The 14596-nt window shown below is 45.7% G+C and overlaps 1 protein-coding gene across 4 annotated transcripts in view; it reads left to right on the top strand.

Annotated features, from left to right (window-relative positions):
* Positions 1 to 14596, top strand: part of GLS (glutaminase) — a 79286-nt gene that overhangs the window by 62454 nt on the left and 2236 nt on the right. For all 4 annotated transcript variants that reach the window (XM_053360732.1, XM_053360749.1, XM_053360756.1 and 1 more), the window contains 3 exons: positions 7789 to 7850; positions 11588 to 11664; positions 11764 to 11827. In XM_053360732.1, coding sequence (XP_053216707.1) covers positions 7789 to 7850; positions 11588 to 11664; positions 11764 to 11827 — 203 coding nt within the window. The remainder of the gene's footprint in view (positions 1 to 7788; positions 7851 to 11587; positions 11665 to 11763; positions 11828 to 14596) is intronic.

Below are 14596 nucleotides of genomic sequence, written 5' to 3'. Positions count from 1 at the left end.
CATTCGATGTGAGACCCTAATGTTATAGGCAGTATGAGTTTGGGGGAGAAGAGGAGTGGGGGGGGGATACACTTTTACATAGTGTTGTGTGTGCAGTTTGTGTGTCAGTGTCACAGGGAAAGTAGGTTTTCTTTCCATTCATGTTTTCGTTGATTGGTTGCCTAAAGTTGACTGCAGTGAGTTTTGTTTGTGTGGAAAGGGGGGGGGGTGCTGTTGGGTCAAATTATCCATATCGGAGTTGTTGTGTTTTTTCTTGTTGTCTAGTTGGGCTGTGTATGTAATAAAGGGGAGCCATACCAGGGTGAAGGTGTCCTCTTTGCTTTGTCCTCACACCAGTTTCAGTTTTGAGATGACTCCGAGGCTTCTTGCGGATACTAGATTTCTGCATGCAGGGTTTTTTGTGGAAGTTTTTCACAGTTGCACTAATAATGATGATGGTGGTGATGATAATTTATTACTTATACCCCGCCCATCTGACCGGGCCTCCCCAGCCACTCTGGGCGGCTCCCAACAGAATATTAAAAACACGATAAAACATCAAGCATTAAAAAATTCCCTAAATAGGGCTGCCTTCAGATGTCTTCTAAAAGTCAGATAGTTGTTTATTTCCTTGACATCTGGTGGGAGGGTGCTCCACAGGGCAGGTGCCACTACCGAGAAGGCCCTCTGCCTGGTTACCTGTAATAATTATTTTTATTATTTATACCCCGCCCGTCTGGCTAGGTTTTCCCAGCCACTCTGGGGGGTTTCCAGAAGAATATAGAAACATAATAAAACATCAAGTGTTAAAAACTTCCCTAAACTTCAGGTGTCTTCTAAAAGTCAGATAGTTGTTTATTTCCTTGACACTTGATGGGAGGGCGTTCCACAGGGCGGGTGCCACTACCGAGAAGGCCCTCTGCCTGGTTCCTTGTAGCTTCACTTCTCGTAGTGAGGGAACCGCCAGAAAGCCCTCGGAGCTGGACTGCAGTGTCTGGAGGCTGAACGATAGGGGTGGAGACTCTCCTTCAGGTATACTGCAAGAGTCGATGCTGTCGGAGGGCATCTCGTAATGTAGCGAGGTTTTCGCTGCCATGTTCAGCACTGCAGTTTCGTTTTAGCTTTGAAGTCTGGGGATGGGATTTGATCAGTTTTCACTTTCCTGGTGCTTGGTTTGGTTTTGAATAGGGCAAGGGTTGTGTGGTGGCACTGATTAACATGGTTCAGCGAAATTAAGTGTTGCCCTTTGTTTGAGTTTCCAGATACCATTTGTAACATGTACCTGGCATGATGTCAACTGAGGCTATTTTTTCAGATTCTTTCATACACAGGCATTGCATAGATATCTTACACTTGTTTTGTTGTTGCCTTTTTCCTTTTTATTTGATAGAAAACCTGCAATCGCAAATGCAGAGCTCTCCCAGTAAGCTACTGATTCTGGTTCACCAGAAACACACTCACCTCAGACAGTACAGAATCTATTTTTTGCACATTGGCGCTAATCCCACGTTGAGCCGGATTAACGGGGGCACATCCTGTTAACAATAGGTGCCGAGGCCCTGCAAGGACAACAGCTGTTGCCTCATTTTGCTCTTGGGTGCTTGCCCCCTTAATAGAGCTCACTTGGGTGCAAGATCCTCAGGCTGCCTGTGAACTGGTCAGAATGCTGGTTTGATTGTGACACAGCTGAAATCAAAGATTACTATCTTGAACGTCTTTGGAGCTGGGCCAAGGGTAAACACGAAAGACCCCGCCACTTGGCTGCTGCTAATACCTTTTCTTTGAACAGCAACGCACAGAATTTAAGTCCGTTACAGTGCTCTGCAGATCCTAAAAGTCTGTTGGAAACAGGCCAGGAAAGCCATTGAGCAGTGCTGACACCAGGATTGTTTTATTAATGCCATGCTCTCGTGTGTGTTCTGCTTAAGTCAGTGAGCCAGGGAGGGTGTGTTGTGTGTGTGCACCGTTTGTGAGGTTTCAGAAAGTGAGATGAATTTGGTCAATTTTACTGAGCAGTTTTGCAGTTGTTGGGATGAATAAAATAGGTTCAGCACAGTGATATTTTTTCTAGAAAGAGAGGTGCCGGAACTCACCATGAACACCTCCCTCGTTCTCTTAGAATGGCAATGGCACTCACCTCAAAGGTGCCGGAACTCAGTTCTGGCTGGGGGGGGGAAAGACCTGGTTTTGTATAATCTTACCAAAATGATTAGGGACGTGGGTTAAACCACAGAGCCTAGGGCTTGCCGATCAGAAGGTCGGCGGTTCAAATCCCTGCGACGAGGTGAGCTCCCGTTGCTCGGTCCCAGCTCCTGCCAACCTAGCAGTTCAAAAGCACATCAAAATGCAAGTAGATAAATAGGTACCGCTCTGGCGGGAAGGTAAACGGCATTTCCGTGTGCTGCTCTGGTTCACCAGAAGCGGCTTAGTCATGCTGGCCACATGACCCGGAAGCTGTATGCCAGTTCCCTCGGCCAATAAAGCGAGATGAGCGCCGCAACCCCAGAGTTGGCCACAACTGGACCTAATGGTCAGGGGTCCCTTTACCTTTACCAAGATGATTGGCATTTGGTTAACACCTTTGTAAATGTTAATACCTTGAATTTAGCAAGAGATCTTTTGCCTTAGTGGTATCTTTGATTAATGCTGCTCTCCTGCTTTTTGTCGTCAGGATGTAAGGAAGAATTTCTCAACAAATGTAACATTTCCATTCTGCTTTCCTTTATTCCGCAGAGTAATCGGGTGGAAAGTTTAAAAGCCTCTAATATCTATATTTAATCATGAATCTAAAGGAGTGGGATGATTTTCAGATAGCAGGGAAGGAGTTGCCTGGAAAGCAGACCATTCCGACATCTGTAGATCAAACCACAGTGACCTCGGGCAGAAAAATCTCAGGGAATTTAATCAAGCTCTGAGCAAAATTGATTCATTCGAGGAATTTGTTTTTGCATGCATAGCAATCCAGAGGCTAGGTGAGGAGGGAATTGCCCCCCTTTTGAGCTGAGAAGGAAAATGTGCGTTTTAAGCGAAAACTAGACTGCCACGTTAGGAGCGATTCATTTAGGGAGTCTGAAACAGCTTGTTGGACGAATCAGTCCTTAATCACAAATTCTTAATCACAAATTCCCGTTCTAGGACAGCAGTTTTCAAACCTTTATCTTCATGACTAATAGAATATTGCTGGTGGAATATTGCTTATGTGTTTTGAAGTACATACAGTGGTACCTCGGGTTAAGAACTTAATTTGTTCTGGAGGTCCGTTCTTAACCTGAAACTGTTCTTAACCTGAGGTACCACTTTAGCTAATGGGGCCTCCTGCTGCTGCTGCACCACCAGAGCACAATTTCTGTTCTCATCCTGAGGTAAAGTTCTTAACCTGAAGCATTATTTCTGGGTTAGTGGAGTCTGTAACCTGAAGCATATGTAACCTGAAGCGTATGTAACCCGATGTACCACTGTATATATAAATCAAAGCACATAGATGTAGTCTTGCCTTACTAATGCAATGGATGTGATTCTGGGTTAAATAGAACAAAAACAAACTTAACGTTTTTCTTTTGCGCTGGTGTCAAAACCAGCACCGTCTCAAGAAAATCATAAGTTGCTATTAAGGTTCCATTTGAGTGGGAAATGTTTGAGGGAAAATCACACTTTCCCCCGCGTTGTCTTTTGAAAACTATGAGCCCAAAGCCAGGAGTTACACCTAAGGGATTGCAGGCTGAAAAATCTTACCACGTTTAAACCAAGAAAATGGTAACTAGTTGCAAAGCTGGTTTATGTGATATTATTGGTTTCTGCTTCTTTTATTTTGCATCCTTCCATTTGGCTTTCCTGGTCTCAGCTCTTAAAAAAAACATCTTAAACATGAGTGCTGCCAGTGAACTGTTGAATGGATTTAGGAAATCATCCTGGCTTGGTATAGACTCACCCTTAAATGTTGGAAGCTGCCTTATTGCAGACACTGATCATCCGTCCACCAAGTTCAATATTTTCTATACTTGTCAGAGGCTCAGGAGCAGAAGCACAGGGGAGAGAGGAAATGGAGAGCGAAGGGGAGGAATCCGAGGGCAGTGTAGGGGAGTATGACAGTGACCCGAGAGATTCCATGAGCTTCTCCAATGAATCAGAAGATTCCCAGAAGGGGGCGCCGATGGTCAGGGCAAGGGGGGTCCCAGGGGGGACGCACCAGAAACAAGGGGCCAGCGGGGACTCCCAAAGCAGCAGCGGGGGATCAGGACCAGCTTCCCCACCAGAGCGTAGTGGGGGGGAAGAGTCACATGTGTCAGGACCAGCGTCTCCTCCAGCGGGGAGAGAAGATGAGTCAGGGCTGACCACGCCTCCATCGGAGAGTGGGGGAACGGAGGGGAGGTCAGTTACAGCTAGCCTCCCCGAAGGGGGAAGCAGTGACAGCAGCAGTGTAACGGTCAGAAGGAAGGTGGCAGGCTGGGCGCGCGCGCCAAGTTCAAATGTACAGGCGCGCGGGACAGCAGGAAACCCGGATTGGGAACCAGGTCCTAAAGCCCGCCGGAGGGAGGGGGAAGATTCAGGGGACTCAGCGTCAGAAGAGTCTAGGAAGGGCGAGACCCCGACGGACAGGCGGAACCAGAGGAGGAGAGAGCAAAGGAAGAGGTGGAGCAAGGCTAGAGTCTTAAACTGGTGTCTGGGGGGAGGAGATTCAGACGGAGCTTCAGCGGTCTAGAGTTTGAGATGTAGGGCTGCATGCTGCGGCTGTGAAAGTGAAACTGAACTTCAATAAAGACTTTTATACTTAACAACAAAGTGGCGTTGGTCCTTTGTGAGCTGGGACCTCGGGCAGCTCTGACAATACTGATGGGCATGCAGGTTTTCAGATTGGACTGCCCCAACCCTACCTAGGGATGCTGGTGACTTAACACGAGCCCTTCTGCAAGCAGGGCACGTGCTCTCCCACCTAGCTTCTTCCTTACTATCACCAAAGCTTGGGGGAAAATGGATTATTTGGCCAAGAGTTATTTGAGTCAATTTAATAATTTATTAGCCAGGCAGGGACATTTGACCTTTTGCGAATTCATCGTTCTTGTGGTTCTCGTGTTACTCTGCCAGTTCCTCCACTTCTGTATCTAAGCAAAACAGCGTCAAGGGCTCTCTATTCCTTACCCACGCAAGGACGGAAGCTGCCACATTTTGAGTCAGTCTTGCAAATAGGCCGGGGTAGTGCCTATTTGCCGCCGTATCCTTGACTCGCGTTCGTGGCTTTGAGTTCTGTTTGTTGGGGAGAGTTGCTGGCGATAATCTATTTTTGCCAAGATAATGCATTGGCAATTCAACAAATAGAGGCACGCAGGTAGGCTGAGAGGTGAGCAGGCAGGCCTGCGCAGGGGTTGCACGAGGTGACAAAGTCTGGGACGAGCTGCGGCCCAATCCTGCTTCCTTCCACTTGGGAAGTGCCGTTCTGCTCACGGTTAAAGAGGAAGCAGGAACAGAAAACGAGAGGGTGGGGATAGCTCCTCTCCCCTGGCATCTTCATGTACAAAAGTCAGAAGGGAGGGAGCCACCTTGCATACAGGTGTCCATGTGTTCTGGAGCACTGAGGGGGTCAGGGTTCTGGAACATTGAGGTGTCAGGGTTCTGGAACGCTGAGGGGTCAGGGTTCTGGAACGCTGAGGGGTCAGGGTTCTGGAACGCTGAGGGATCAAGGTTCTGGAATGCTTGAGGTGTCAGGGTTCTGGAACATTGAGGCATCAGGGTTCTGGAATGCTGAGGGGTCAGGGTTCTGGAACATTGAGGTATCAGGGTTCTGGAATGCTGAGGTGTCAGGGTTCTGGAACATTGAGGCATCAGGGTTCTGGAACGCTTGAGGGATCAAGGTTCTGGAATGCTTGAGGGATCAGGGTTCCAAACTGCCTGAAAGCCGTGTGTGTGTGTGTGTGTGTGTGTGTGTGTGTGTGTGTACTCCCTTTCCTGTATATGTGGTGTCACAGGGAGGGGCCCACTTCCCACTAGCATGTTCCTAGTAGTGAACCCAAGTAGGGATCGAGTGGGTACTATTTGTTCTGGGAGATCCCTGTTTAAGTGGAACACACTGTACAGTGGTTCTTCTGGTTAAGAACTTAATTCGTTCCAGAGGTCCGTTCTTAACCTGAAACTGTTCTTAACCTGAGGTACCACTTTAGCTAATGGGGCCTCCCACTGCCACCGCACGATTTCTGTTCTCATCCTGAAGCAAAGTTCTTAACCCGAGGTACTATTTCTGGGTTAGCAGAGTCTGTAACCTGAAGCGTCTGTAACCCGAGGTACCACTGTAATTTCTTCTACAAATAGTGCTGGAGCTGGCTATGTGTTTTGGGGTCTCTGTGGGATGACTCTTACCATTATATATATATGTGTGTGTGTGTGTGTGTGTGTGTGTGTGTGTGTGTGTGTGTGTGATGGGGGAGAGAAAGAGCTTGTCAAAAACTCACAGGCTTCCTCTTTGGAATGGACCCTGCACTGTGCTGCAGTTTCCCAGAAGCCTTTGCATGGGTCACGCCTTACTGGAAACAATATGGTTGCTGCCATGTTTGATGCCCTGGGTCCCTTTGGGAGGAAGGGTAGGGCTATAAATTGAATTAACTGGATAAATAACCTGTGCCTAAGTCCAACATGTGAAATAGTAAGAGCTTGAAAAGTGTGCTCAGCACTTGTTGTATAAAGCTGTCTCCCAATAGTTTCTGCCTGTCCTATGTTTAATTATCTTCTTTCACCCACTCTCTTGGGTCTCTTTAAATAATAAAATGTACATAAAATATAAATTTGCTACGAACGTGAATATATATTCTTTTTAAATAGTATTTTGGTTACCTGACATTGTAGTGGGGTAGGGTTAAGGTTATAATGGCAATATATTTCTGGCAATATATTTGGCAACCAGTGTACCCCTTTGGTTTCAGATAGAATATGGGTAGATGAGTCAAAAAAGCCTGGGACACAAATTTAGACCAAACTAAGCCTCCTAGAGCACAATATACATTGTGGTCAGAATTGAGTATATACTTCCAGTAAAAGGTAAAGGTAAAGGGACCCCTGACCATTAGGTCCAGTCGCGGATGACTCTGGGGTTGCGGCGCTCATCTCGCTTTATTGGCCGAGGGAGCCGGCGTACAGCTTCCGGGTCATGTGGCCAGCATGACTAAGCCGCTTCTGGCGAATCAGAGCAGCGCACGGAAATGCCGTTTACCTTCCCGCCAGAGCGGTACCTATTTATCTACTTGCACTTTGACATGCTTTCGAACTGCTAGGTTGGCAGGTGCAGGGACTGAGCAACGGGAGCTCACCCCGTCGCGGGGATTCGAAACGCCAACCTTCTGATCAGCAAGTCCTAGGCTCTGTGGTTTAACCCACAGCACCACCCGCATCCCATATACTTCCAGAGTTAATGCTAAATACATTACTTCTGGTAAATGAGCTGCTAGAGGGCTGTGAAAATTTGTGTCCTGGCCTTTGTAGACTCGACTACCCATGTACTATCTGAAACCAAAGGGACGGATTGGTTGCCAGCTGTGACTTTTTTGTTTTGTTTTTGCTCTCCTGCCCCACTATTAAATACAGCCTTTCTCAGATATCAGCTGCTAACCTTTCCAAGTGACAACTTTGGCTGTGTTCCACCAGTTTAATTGCTTTGAAGTTGTCCAGAACTAGAAATTTATACAGAGGCAAAGTTGCTGTTGATAAGGCTGGCATGAAAGTTTGCAGGTGTTAGCATGTTTTTATACTCCCTTCTGCACCTCCCAGGAAAATAGAAAAAAAAAAAACACCATTATAAATCCTCCCCCTTTCCCTTTTCCATTACAGGTGAAATCTGTGATAAATCTCCTGTTTGCTGCCTACACTGGTGATGTGTCTGCACTACGAAGGTAAAATCCATATTTTGCTTTGTGCTGCATTATGTGAAATGTGTATGCCATATAGGGTAGCCATATTTCAAGAAGTAAAAATCCAAGCTTTTTTTTAAAAGTTTCTAAAACCCGGACATTTTGCAAATTTCCCCCCAAAATTCCCCCAGGCGCTAATTCCGTCATTGGAATCGTGGACGTATGGCATCCTATATAATGTATATATTAAACTTGGCCGGGCCATGTTCAGAGACTCTGTGAGCGATGGAAGATCCATTTGAACAATAATTATAGTCTTAGATTCCGGAGACACTCTATTCAAGGTGGAAAGAGGATTCGATTGCTACATGGTTCCTTAATAATTATGTCTCCTGTGGGGAACCAGTGATATATTATTGAGTTTTATTGATTTATTGATTTTAATATGCTGTACACCGCTTTATTAAAAATATAAAGCGGCATAGAAATTTTAAAAATAAATAAAATAAAATAAAAATATAAGTAAATATAAAATAAAATAAAAATATAATACCTATGGGACCGCCTCTCTTGGTAAGTCCCACAGAGGAACTTACGGTCTGCAAATAAAAACATCCTGAAGGTCCCAGGCCTCAGAGAGGTTAGGCTGGCCTCAACTAGAGCCAGGGCTTTCTCGGCTGCGGCTCCAATCTGGTGGAACGCTCTGTCACAAGAGACTAGGGCCCTGCGGGACCTGACATTTTTCCGCAGAGCCTGCAAGACTGAGCTGTTCCACCAGGCCTTTGGCCAGGGCGCAGCCTGACTCCCTCCTCTGGCAATCTGCACAGAATTTTGCTTAACGGTTGCCATCAATTTGATTTTAATTAATTTTTACAATGAAATGTTTTTAGAATGTTGGATTATTTGATTGTTGTTAGCCGCCCTGAGCCTGGCTTCGGCTGGGGAGGGCAGGATATAAATAAAAATTTTTATTACCATTATTATTATTATTATTATTATTATTATTATTATTATTATTAGTTCTGGCTGCAGAGTGGCCACATCTGCACCATACAGCCAGAGCACATGTCTTCCCCCCCAGGGAATAATCCTGCAAACGGTAGTTTAAGGGCGCTGGGAATTGTCACTTTGTGAGAGGTAATCTAAGGTTCCCTGGATTATTTCCGGTGAGCCATGACTTTGGCTTTGAGCACCAGTCGGTTTCTTTGAAGTTGACCTGACTTACCTAGAGAACTATCAGTGTACGTAGTTTCAAGGTTTCGGGGGATAAGATTGAGAGGAACGTTTCCAGGTGCCGCTTACCCATGTTTCACACTTCCCTTCGAGCCTCCCAGGAAAAGAGAAGGGGAAGGAAGGCCATTTATATATGGTATAAATGTGATTTAAGTGCATTGTGTGCATGTGACCGCTGGCAATATAAATTATTTTTTAATACATAATATTGCGGTTGAGATACACACTCCCCACAACCCTGTTTGTGCTCCACTATTTTAAATGAATACTGTTGGGAATGCCAGGAACCTGTTGCATAAAGCTAGTACAATTGCGGGTTTTAAAAAGCATACCAATTAAAGCTTTCACCAATTAAATCTGCAGAGCAAGTGATTAAAGCTTACAGAGCCATGGTGAAAATATTACAGGAGCAAGATTACATGCCCTCTGCTCGTTTTTAATTTTTTTGGCCTTTGTTTTGAAACGTTTCTGCTTTTCTAGTGTATATGCAGAACCAATGGCTGCTCTGATGTTATTTTGTTTTACAAGCCAGGACAGTGCTTGAATGCAAAGGGGGGAACCAAGGCTTTTCAGAATGACTGGAAAGGAAGGAAAACTTCACACATAGAGCCTCCTAGCAAACGCATTACAATTTGGATGATTGAAACACATTCCCCATTTAATGGCCCGGTTAGCTAAGGCATGGCAAACACTAGCCATAGTTAAAGCTGAGGTGTCTGGCAGATGAACACTTAAACCTAACTTTATTATATTGAAGAATAGTTAAAAACACCAGCAGCTGAGCCTTGTAAAGGTAAAGGTACCCCTGCCCGTACGGGCCAGTCTTGACAGACTCTGGGGTTGTGCGCCCATCTCACTCAAGAGGCCGGGGGCCAGCGCTGTCCGGAGACACTTCCGGGTCACGTGGCCAGCGTGACAAGCTGCATCTGGCGAGCCAGCGCAGCACACGGAACGCCGTTTACCTTCCCGCTGGTAAGCGGTCCCTATTTATCTACTTGCACCCGGGGGTGCTTTCGAACTGCTAGGTTGGCAGGCGCTGGGACCGAGCAACAGGAGCGCACCCCGCCACGGGGATTCGAACCGCCGACCTTTCGATCGGCAAGCCCTAGGCACTGAGGCTTTTACCCATAGCGCCGCCCGCGTCCTAGCTGAGCCTTGAGAGAGGTTCAAATTCCCCCACTCTTTATTCGAGCCAGCCCTGCTCAAATGCTACTAGCCACATTTAACTATAGTTGAGCAGGAGGTCTAGGTTTGCACATAACACTAAGCTATGATTAATGTTAGCAAAGGCTTATAAAGCAACTACAAGCCTTAGTTAATGAATGACCTTCAACCAGAATTAATCATCCATAGTTAAGCCGCTAAGTTGGGTTCATACAACGCTTAAATCATGGTTTAATAAACTGTGGGTTTAGCATTAAGTGCTAACCAGGTCAGTGGGTGGTGCCCAATGCTATATTGTTGTTGTTGTTGTTTTATTTGTAACCAGCCCATCTGACTGGGGTGCTGAAGCCACTCTGGGCAGCTTCCAGCATATACCAAAACATACTGTATTTTTCTGTGTAGAAGACTAGTTTTTCCCCCTTAAAAATAATGTCCAAAATTTGGGGGCGTCTTATACACAGGAGCCATCTCCTCCCATTTTCTTAAATTGGAGTCCCCCAAAATAGTGGGCGTCGTATACATGGGTGCATCTTATAGAAGGAAAATTGCAGTAATTAAACATTAAAAACTTTCCCTGTACAGGGCTGCCTTCAGATGTCTTCTAAAGGTTGCGTAGCTGTTTCTCTCCTTGACATCTGATGGGAGGGCGTTCCACAGGGAGGGCACCACTACTGAGAAGGCCCTCTGTAGCTTCACTTCTCGCAGTGAGGGAACCAGCAGAAGACCCTCAGAGCTGGACTTCAGTGTCCAGGCTGGATGACAGGGATGGAGATGTTCCTTCAGGTACACTGGGCCAAGGCTGTTTAGGGCAGGCACCCCCAAACTTGGCCCTCCAGATGTTTTGGGACTACAACTCCCATCATCCCTTGCTAACAGGACCAATGGTCAGGGATGATGGGAATTGTAGTCCCAAAACATCTGGAGGGCCAAGTTTGGGGGTGCCTGGTTTAGGGCGTTAAAGGTCAGCACCAGCACTTTGAATTATGCTCAGAAATGTACTGGGAGCCAATGTAGGTCTTTCAGGACCAGTGTTCGATTTCCTAATGAAAGGACTCAGTCAGTGAAATGAGGAAGAGAGGCATTTTTTGGTGAGTCCCCCTTCAGCCCTCCTGAATCTGCCTCCAGGAGCCGCCGCCAACACTTTGTGGAACAGATAGAATTGCCCAAAATGGCCTTCCTCCCATTCCATGACAAAGTTCTTCCATCAGCATATGGAAAGCTTTAGATACCAATCAATATATTTTGAACTTCTAATTAAGCTTTCCTCATATCCAAGGCTTAGGAAACACGAGATGCTTGGTTCTGCATTATTTGGGACGGAGCTCTTTATCCCCTCCCCCCATTTTCCTCTCAGATTTTAATAATAATTTTATTTATTTCAGGTTTGCTTTGTCAGGCATGGATATGGAGCAGAGAGACTACGATTCCCGGACAGCGTTGCACGTAGCGGCTGCGGAAGGTTGTGGCAGTGAATAATCTCCGGCATTTCTTGTTAACATTTTTAGCGTCGTTTAATATAACGAGTGCATAAAATTATCCTCCTCCTTGTGTTTTGTAGGTCACGTAGAGGTAGTTAAATTTTTGCTGGAAGCCTGCAAAGTGAATCCTTTCCCCAAAGACAGGTGAGCATCTTGAACATACAGGGGAGTATTCGCAGTCAGTTAAATTACGGCAGCGCTGGCTTTGTGGGCACTGTTCTCCGAGGAATTTGTGTGCTGAAAAGCGGGTATTTTATGGGGAACGTAATGAGAATTCTCTTTTTTTTTATTATAAATGTTTATTAAGGTTTTACAAAGCATACACCACATATAACAAAATAAAAACAACAGACAAAAAGTACACACTTAACAAGAAAAAGAAAAAGAAAAAAAAGAAAAAAAATTCCACTTTTAGGTTTCAAAATTCCATATCCCTCTTTCCTGACCTCCTCACGTCTCCCTTTTTTGTATTCCTCTTTATTCCGTCAAATTCAGCAAATTCTAACCCTTTTTCCAACCTTGTTTATATTTGTATGTTTCCACTTATTATGTCTCTAATTTCCCTTATCTTAATCCTTTACTCCACCTTATATACTTTGACATATTATTCTAGTCATACCCCCCTTCTCCTTTTTAAAATTCTTCTTTTCATATCTCTTTTAACCATATCCCAAATGCCATGTTACCTTCACTTCCCACATCATATTAACACTCAAACATTTTACAATATTTTTGTAGATAGTCCTTAAACTTTTTCCAATCCTCTTCCATCAATTCTTCTCCCTGGTCACGGATTCTGCCGGTCATTTCTGCCATCTCCATATAGTCGATCGTAATGAGAATTCTCTATATGCAAGCCAGGCGGCTGCTGATTCTGCTAAGAGGGAAGGCGGGAGGCAGGGTTCTGGGCTTAGTTACAGAATATGCCTAGTCTACATGTGCTTGGGAGGGAATCAAGGCAGTGAAATGGGAAGATGATGATGATGATGATTATTATTATTAGAGTTCCTATACCACCCTATACCCAAAGGTCTCAGGGTGGTTCACAGAAAAGATCACAACATACATAATCAGAATAAAAACAACAACCCAATAATATCCCCTGAAAAGAGCCACATTTAAAAGGGCATAAAATGTCAAACAGATCACCCAAAGGCCTGGTTAAAAAGGTACCTTTTTGCCTAGCGCCTAAAGGTGTGTCATTAAGGCGCCAGGCAAACCTCCCTGGGGAGAGCATTCCACAGACGGGGAGCCACTGCAGAGAAGGCCCCGTTCTCGTGTTGCCACCCTCCGGACTTCTCAAGGAGGCACACGAAGGAGGGCCTCAGAAGATGATCTCAGGGTCCACTTAGGTTAACATGGAAAGAGGCGGTCCTTGAGGTATTGCGGTCCTGAGCCGTTTAAGGCTTTATGGGTCAAAACCAGTGCTTTGAATTGGGCCCGGAAACTAACTGGTAGCCAGTGCAGTCGGACCAGGATCGGTGTAATATGCTCAAACCGTCTTGTTCCGGTGAACAACCTGGCCGTTGAATTCTGCACCAGCTGAAGTTTCTGAATCTTCGGAGGCAGCCCTACGTATAACAGATTGCAGTAATCTAACCTTGATGTTACCAGAGCATAGACAACAGTAGTTAGGCTATCCTTGTCCAGATAGGGGCGTAGCTGGACCACCAGCCAAAGCTGATGGAAGGCACTCTAGGTGACTGAGGCCACCTGAGCCTTAAGTAGACATTGTGCTCCAATTTTTTTTCCAATTTTGTCAACATGCTTCCCTGTACAAACAGACAGACTCCTAGCCTGGTCTTGTGCAATGTCAGATGTCCTTAAGCCTATTTAATTCAATGAGCTTTGGCACATCGAACCATTCCTGCATTGTTTGCGGGTTAGACTGGATGACCCTTGTGTCCCTTCCAGCTCTTAAGATTCTATGCACAGGTCAGACTGTGAGTGAGACCGGGTATTTGGAATGTCTTGCTGTTGAAAGGTCTGAGACATATATCCATACTCAGGCCATCCTTGGTTTTATGGCTTATAATCAACTTCACTTTGAGTTTCACCTTCAGTTTTATTGCTTTTGACGTAACCCCATGCGGAATTTTCTCCAGTAGAATGAAATGGGCTTGTTAGCGGAGTCCCTTGTTTACAGAAAACAAACCTGAGGACCTCAAGGTTGCTTCAGATGCTTTGAGCTTCTTCTGCCGATTGCAACGGGTTCCTGTGGAGGAAACATGCAGCCTACCTACGGATTGGGAACTGTGATGATGGCACAACCATTCACGTTGCATGGGTTTTCTTCCATGGTAGCTAGTCGTGCCTGAATCCTGTACTCCCTGCTGCGTTCCTCGCCGTAACCATCATTGTACATTAAAAAGCAATTCGGTTTATTGGGCGAGGTTGCGGCAGGACTTCCTCCCTCGTGTGGTTCCCCCAGAATCTGCTCCAAGAGGTTGGAGGGACCCGCTTGAGCAGTTTTTAGGGTGCACAAGGGTGGGGGGAGGTTAAGAGAAATTTTCAGTGCCATCGCACAAGATTTTTGTTCTGCAAGCAGGCAGATAACATTGGGTGTTGCGTGCGGCTTTCATTAAATGTTCGTGATTTAAAGACACCTATCGATGCCTCCTGCTGTGGCGATGATGTGTGATGTCACATGCTGATGTCACACACGTGTGCCGGGCACCCACAATGTTGGGTGGAACCTGACACACCATCTCCCTGCCTTTTCACTAGGGAAAAGAGAAACTCACTATCCCCTTTTTAACTCCTCACTTAACATACTGGCTGACCTCGGGCAAGTCACTCTATCAGCTTGCTTCTCTGGGTTATTTTAATTCTAAAAAGCTGGTCCAAGCTTGGGTGAAAAGGGGGGCGGTTTTACAAATATGGCAAGAGCTTCCGATATATTTTGATACCCAC

This window comes from Podarcis raffonei, chromosome 1 (genome assembly GCF_027172205.1).
Source record: "Podarcis raffonei isolate rPodRaf1 chromosome 1, rPodRaf1.pri, whole genome shotgun sequence".
In the NCBI taxonomy this organism is placed as follows: Eukaryota; Metazoa; Chordata; class Lepidosauria; order Squamata; family Lacertidae; genus Podarcis; species Podarcis raffonei.
The sequence above is the reverse complement of the archived record's forward strand: the minus strand, read 5'-3'. Positions and strand labels throughout refer to the sequence as shown.